This window comes from Verticillium alfalfae, genomic scaffold (assembly GCF_000150825.1).
Source record: "Verticillium alfalfae VaMs.102 supercont1.7 genomic scaffold, whole genome shotgun sequence".
Lineage (NCBI taxonomy): Eukaryota > Fungi > Ascomycota > Sordariomycetes > Glomerellales > Plectosphaerellaceae > Verticillium > Verticillium alfalfae.
Window position 1 is genome coordinate 598,010 of NW_003315032.1, and position 7,324 is coordinate 605,333.

A 7,324-nucleotide genomic window follows, 5' to 3' on the forward strand; every position below is an offset into this window, starting at 1 on the left:
ACAAAGGGCAAGTCAGGATCAAGATTGAGGACGCGACAAGGAAAGAGGAGGGGTGTGAAGGATAGAAAGGAAATCGATCTCAACTGGTACTCACTTGATGTGCGGCAGCCGTTTCACAGTGTACAAACCTAAGACCTCCCGGTATTCGGCAAGGCGCGTCGCACAGCAGACGGCGAGGGCGGCCGGTCCAGGTATGGGGCCCCGGCCGAGTGCGTGGAAGGCGAGCCTAGATCGATTCGGCGAGATGAGATGAGTTAGGCGGGTACGTAGACCAGAAAGGTAACGGCAGACGTAGTATAGTAGACGGGTACTGGCGCTACCTAAGCCTGGTGCAAGCCTGGGTATGAGCTTTATCAGCCAACGGCTCCTCAGGGAGGAGCGGCAGCGAACGACAAGTGATGTGACCCTACAAAGATTTGTCGACGATCCTTGGCGGAGATTGACGAAGAAAGATGGCCAGCAGGAGGGGAGCATCGGCAGATAAGGCAGGTGAGGCATCGAAGGCACAAGGGAGAACGAGAGAGTAGCAGACTAAACCTTGACAGGATATCTTGGCTGGCGGGCAGGTAAAAGAAAGGCATGGCATGTGGTGCGCATTGTGGCAGGCAATTCCAAGCCAGCGAGCTGGCCAGCAGATGCATGGAAAGCAGGTGCGGTCTGATAGCAACGGGAGGAAGGGAGGAGCAACGGTAACAGCAATTGCAGCATCAGCAGGGGTTGTTGAAAGGTGGCAGAATGGAGTCAGAGAGTGGGTGGCCTGGAGGAAAGTAGGACTGCCAGACCGGTCTTACCCGCGACGGAGACTTGCCCCGATAGCTGGAGTCGTCGTTCAGCTGCGTGTCTGAGAAGGACGCACCAGTGTAAGTAGCTTGGAAGACTCATTGTCAGCGCATATGCCTCAGCAAGGGACGGCCCGGCTCTTTCACTTGGAGGCGCACAGCATCCTGGCTCAAGATTAGAAAGGAGGCTCGAAGGCAAGTGATCCCTTAGTGTTCATTAGACGTGTTGGAAACCCGGTACTTGGATCCTAGGTTCGCCTGAAGGATCAAATCCCGGTATCGGTGCGGGAAAAATGGCCTGCACCCATCATGATACAGAAATGGCAGAAAAACCGGCTGGCTCGCACGACGATGTGTTCCCCGCCCTCGCCCTGCTTGGGCGTGCTTCTAGGAAATGCTTGAACAGTGATACAGGGGGGGGGGTTGTAGACATGTTTTCTTTTTTTGGACCCAGAACGGCGCATGCAAGAGCCCGTGCAGGCGACTTACCCACAGACCCCAGCCAGGTCGTGTCAACCTCGCAAAGTCAGGCGAGGACCTCGGTGTTGGCACGCTTGTCCGTGGTTAGCGGCAGCCGCTCGATTGCGCATCAGGCTCTCCTCACCTCTCCTCGTCTCTGTGCGTGTGCATGTCGTGACGCCGTGCCCGCCGTGACACCACAATTTGAGACCAATTCGATGACGCCCGCCTGTGGAACGTCGGCCGGGTCGCTAGCCGTCTCCCCTGTCAGCCCAGACGATCCGGGTTCTCAGTCCCGTGGCCGTATATCGGTAAGGTAGTCCGACGAGATGTGGTGCTCTGACGATGTTCGTAACCCGATCGAAGCTGCAAGTAGAGTCACAAAGCAAACAGAAGGGCTCTACCAGACATTGTTGTGGGGACATGATACGGATCCGGGACGTAATCTCAATCGTCGGTGAGCACCCGTGGTGTCAAACCTTGATGAAGTGGAAAAGTACATTTCGAGAGACGTGAAGAAAAGAATCGTTGGATGGGCAATGCTATCAAATTGGCGCTGGGCAAAATGCAGACGGTACAGTACCCGTTCTGGAAATGGACCAAAACACGAGGGCAGAGAAAAGAAGAAATATCTCACTAATGGACGGGGACGATGACCTGCATGGTGAGTAGATGTGAGTAGATATGTGTCCTTATGGTTCTGCTGCCTTGGGGCAAGGTCTCGGTCGTGTGCGTAGATCGATTGATAATCGAGGTAATAGTAGGATGATCCCTTCGGAAGCTGAGCCGCGTCAAGAAACGACAGTCGTCGAAACCTTCGTCACCCTTCCCCCTTCCCCCCACGGACGTGGAGCCGTAATCCATAACCATTAAACCGCTGTGAAAGTCATTGCGCACCGCCTCATATTCTAAGCCATTACACGACACAATCGAGTTGCACAATATTGGTACCCTTGCGCTGTCATGGACACCGTACATGAGAGACTGGTTTGCTAGCAACGTCTCACTGATACTCATGAACAATGAAATACTAGAACTGATCAAGCTGCAGCTCCTCATTTGCTCCTCAGCTGGCTGAATCCAAGATGTCTTCTTCAGAATCAATATGTCGTACGCAGTGCGCTTTATTCCAGCATTACGATCGTAGTGATGCCGTGGTCAATCGACAGGCTCAGCGCCATACATTATTTCGTGGCCTTGGTGCTAGCGTGGCGTGTCCCGCTTGCGACGACAGGTGGGGGAAATTGCAGGTGAAGGAGAAGAAGAGGAAAAAGAAAGCAGACGAAGGGGGCTGAACGTCACGCGCGGGATACTGGGACCTGGACACGTCTACTTGGTTTCGTCGTCGACTTACCCTACCTACCAAGCCCTACAAAGCACAGGAGCAGGGGGGAATAGACTGGCATGTTGACTGAAGCCACAGAGTGGATGCTCGGTCAAGGCTGTGGCGAACCATTTCGAGATGATCCTGACCGATGTGGAAGCGATCTCCGCTCCTGTAGGTCGCCCGAAAGGGCTGGACGTGGCCCACCTGCTAGCGTCCGGCTGGTAGTATCCGGACAAGCCGGCCCCGAATCTTAGCGCTCCCCCGTCCTTTCCCCACCCCGTTTTGGTACGACCTTTGTTCCTGGCGTATGTACGTACCTCATCTCCCTAATCCGATCTGCTCTCGATCATGAACGGACTGAACGGTGGCCATCGACATCTGCGATTTGAGTCGTTGATTAATTTGTCTTGCGCACATTCGATCCGAGTACCTGGTAACCCCAATCTAACTCGCCACCGTAGGGGAAACAATCAGAAGGAAGGAGAGGTTCCGAATTAGCCAACGATTTTGTCCCGATCTATCACAGTCATTGACTTGTGCGCCGTTCAAACAGTAGGCGGTCGGAGTACGCCCAGGTTGTTCCTGCACTGCACTCGACCTTTGGTCATTGCTCTCACGCACACTACGACTGTCCACGCCGGGACTGGACTGCTCAGAGCCTCGACAATGTGGGCGGCAAACCTGTGGCCCATATCTGAGCCTTCGAATGACGACCACATTATCTACCTCCTGTTTTCGTACGCCTGCATGACGCCTGAGCGTTGCTCCCGATTGAAACATCAATGGCATCGGGATGGCACAAAGGAAAGAAAGCCACGTTGCAGACTTAGCCACCCAAGAATCCCTGGTCGTCCTGGCCACCCCATTATAGCTCCACACCCGGCTGCCAATTGTGCTCGTACAGTGGCTGACCCAGAAGTAAGCTATCTTCAAAAGCTTTCTTCGCTGCAGCTCCTCCCACTGTCCCTCTGCATGACGGTCAGCGAGTCTGCAGCATACAGTCGATCCTGCCCGAAAATTGACGGGCCTTGCGGTAGTGTCCCGCCTCCCGAGATTTGTCGGACCCTCAGTGCGGCAAGCATGGGATAAAGAAAAAACTTACTATGAGACGTGGCCCAGCGTCTAGTCTCATGTACAAAGTGCATCGACTGATCATCGAGCTCTGCAAGACCCCGAAGGTCTTGATCCCGACATTCGTCTGAGAAAGGGAAAATGCCCTTGTTGCAGTAGTGAAAGTAGGCTAGCAGAATCGTCGCACCTGTGGTAGAGGCAAGATAGGCCACCCTGTTAATGCTGTGCTCTATGGTCTAGTGTGCATATATGTCATCCGCCCCTCCACTCACCTTGTTGGTATTGCTTCACTTCCTCCTCCCGCGCATAGCGTCTCTGTTTAGCCATATCTATCAGCATCGCTTCATCGTCGCATGTTCAGTTCGTACATCAATCAACGCGTCCTTCCTCATCTCCGAAACGGGAGGGGGGGAGAAGAGCGACTTTCAAGACGATGATGGCATGGAAGGGAGTGCCCACCTTCATTCCATGCTTTCGTGCATATCTGGCATCGTGATCCGTAATCATGGCTGTGTTGTGCAAGAGAATGAACGTGACGAGGTAGGTAGTGAGCCAAGTCTTCTGTTTGTTAGCTTGCGTCATCTTCTGGAGCATGTCCAGCATCTCACGCCGCAGCTTGGCTTGGATGTGTGTGATTAGGACGAGGTCGATTTGCGCGCCCATGACCGGTGGGAGAGGTATCTCTCCGTGTTGAGGGCTCGTTTCATTCAATATCTTCGCGGGCATCCCTAGGGTGTCATTGCCGACAATGACAGTTGATGTTGTTGTCAAACGAACGGCCATCCACAGCTCGAGTACTTTCTTGAGCAGACCTGTCTCTTCCTTATCCAAGTGCTGGCTGTCACTTAGTTTCCACGCTAGATAATAAGTGCCCCATAGAAGATTTCTTTCGGCTCCGAGCACTCGGTCGAGAACAAGCACAAAGGAGTTGCGGATGCAGTTCTTGATGTACATTGTGTATGCTCGTTGAGCTTCATCCAAATCGACAATGGCATACGGAGGAATGGTAACGGAGTGTTTGATACCATCCTTAGCGCACCAAGAACGATCCAATTTGTCGCCTTGTTGGGGAATGAATCGTTTGACACGCAGTTCAACCGGACTGTTTGACAGACCCTCAGAGATTTGGATTTTCCTCTCGTCTGGTGAGTCCCAATTGGCTATGTTGTCCACGATGCTGTCCTTCCAGCGCTGTGTCCATTCGTAGCCGTGAACCTGACCGGGCTTGAAGAGCTTCACGTCAGTCAGCTTCGCGCGAAGGCAGGGCAGTCGCCAGATCTTCGAGTTTTGTTTCGTGCTGCAGGTCAAGCACGCTCCATGTCTATCATTTTCATTTGCTTTGCACTAAGCAGAATCATTAGCAAACCACGGGCGCCGATATACGGTCTCGCAAAAAAAAAAAAAATTGCTCGGGGTTGACATTGAGAAGACATACGCGTATGCGCTGCATTCTACAGCGAATACAAGACCCAATACGCCGAGTTTCAGCTGTCTGTTCTCGCTTGACCTGATCGGTGAAAGGGCCCCGCTTTGCGGCTGCAGGTTTGCTGTTTGTGAAAACGACGTCCAGATTTCGACTCGTCCCCTGTGCATCCGAATGCTCCCGTTTGATGTTTGAGTCCGAGAGGGCGTATGAACTCGCCATGTTGAAGGTTGTGTCAACGACAGGCGTAAAGGGTATGTGAAGGTTGACAGTAGGTGTGTCGTCGCTGTAAGGTAAAATGGGCGCTTGGTCGTCAGCCAGTTGCTCTTGGTTGTACATGGAACCGCCGGGCAAGTTGGCAGTATGGGTGACTTCGAAGACAGAATGGGCGGCAAAGTAGCCAGAGGCTGCCGATGTCGTTGGGAAGAACATAACGTCTTGCGACACTGGCTGCGGGGCAACCTGATTGGGTTGTGGGACGTCGTGATAGTTTGGGGCCAAAGCCCGATCATCCCCAGTAAAGCTTGACTGGGGATCTGGACCGATGGTCATGGGCAGGTAGCTCTGGTCCTCCGAAGGCAGAGCAGACGGCTGCTTCTCTGTCTCGTAGGGCCTAGACGACCCATACTCTTGTGGAACCGAGTGTGCCAGGGCCTGATAGCTCGCTGGAGTATCGTCAGTTTGGTGAATGATTAGTAATGAAAGGGCGTTTTGGTAAGTACCTTCAGGCGTTTCCAACCGCGTGAGGCAGGTCGTACACATGAGCATTTTCAGGTGAGCGAGAGAGTCACCGAGGACACCGTGCACACCGCCCAACGATGGCACCTCCATTGATGACCGATGAAGGGTGGCATTGTGGACATGTCGATAGTCGTCCTGCGAACGCTTTTCCTGGCTGTCGTGGGAGAAAGCGTCGCTGAGGTGAGAAGTTGACATGGAGAAACCGTAGGAAGATTTTTGGCGTTTCTGCGCTTGGTCGAAGACGGCTAATTGGTGAAGCCTGAAGCCTGTAAGGCCATAGGGTAAGGCAGCTTGTTCAAGATGAAGCTGATGTTCGTAAGGCAAGGAGGAGAAGTCCAAATCAGGTTGGGAGAGCTGTGAGGGATACGGGGGTGCCGGCTCTAATGAGTCGATGTCGTCATGGCCGAAAGGGCGCCTTCTCTTCAAGCTGGGATTGTTCTAAAGGAGACCATTTGTCAACCATCGACAGTTCGCCTCTGGTCAAGGGGATCGGAAAAGTCTGAGGGTGGGATGGAACAAGAGAAAGCAAGGGATGACAGGTTCGGGACAGGCATCGATGTGAGAGGGGCTGAGGCGTGAGGATGTGGGTGGATGGGCCATCAGGCTGGGCTGGAGGCGTGATTGATATAGGTATCCATGCAGCTGCCGCCTACCGGGGACCAGGGACGATTCTTACCATGATGGATGGAGGGTGGGTGTGTTGGACAGAAGCCGGGCTGTCAGTAGGAGCAACATGTGCAAGTACCACGGCTGGTGGGACGTGCCGGAGCAGAGACAAGCAGAGAGCAGGAACAGGCAGATACAGCTACGCACAATCGGTGCGAAGTAATGTGCGCCTCACCGGGAGGGGGTGGGGAGCTACGGTCTCACGAGAGCCATTGCTGCACCATGACACCCTTGCGCGGAAGTGGAGCGCGGCAAAAGAGTAGAGAAGGGAAGGGACAATGGATGGCTCGATGAGCAAATGTCGGGGAGGCGTGGCAGAGTAGCGAGGATGTGGATGTAGACAGGAGTCGGGGTAGAAACGGAGTAAAGCCAATTCGGCTGTACCCAGCAAGTGATGGGGGTTGATGAGAGATGGAAAAAGTGAGTCCGCTGCTACTGGAAAAGGACCCTGCTGCTTGTGCGTTGATCTGCTGCTGCGGCTGCCGTGCTGCTGACGCCGACAATGCTGCTTCTGATGCTGCCAAGTCTGCCTGCTGCCGCTGTTTGACCTCTGGCTGGTCTGTTCACTTGCTGCCGGCCTGCCTGTCTGTTTGTTTGCCCACCTGACGATGCTTCGTTTGACGCCTAGGCACGGAAAGCACCGTAATAGCTCTCAGGATGCTCAGCAGATGGTGGCGTGGGATTTGCGTTGTGCAATGTTTCGCCTGCCGTGAGCAGTCAAGCCTGCGCGTTCTGGGATGTGAATAACGTGCCGGTTATACGTGTTGGTGACGGCGATTGGATATCTCATGAACTGCCTTCATCGAGTTTGTCGAGGCTGAGGAGAGGAAGTCACACCGAGATCAAATGCTGCACCCG

At 53.9% G+C, this 7,324-nt stretch overlaps 1 protein-coding gene across 1 annotated transcript; it reads right to left on the reverse strand.

The window, feature by feature from the left end:
* Nucleotides 1–3,110: 3,110 nt before the first annotated feature.
* VDBG_06006 (conserved hypothetical protein) lies at nt 3,111–5,995 on the reverse strand (the record flags this gene model as incomplete). Its single annotated transcript, XM_003003518.1, has 6 exons — nt 3,111–3,265; nt 3,468–3,533; nt 3,909–3,951; nt 4,096–4,980; nt 5,072–5,724; nt 5,782–5,995. The coding sequence occupies 6 exons, from the start codon at nt 5,993–5,995 to the stop codon at nt 3,111–3,113; spliced, it is 2,016 nt and encodes a 671-aa protein (XP_003003564.1).
* Between the last annotated feature and the right edge of the window lie 1,329 nt (nt 5,996–7,324).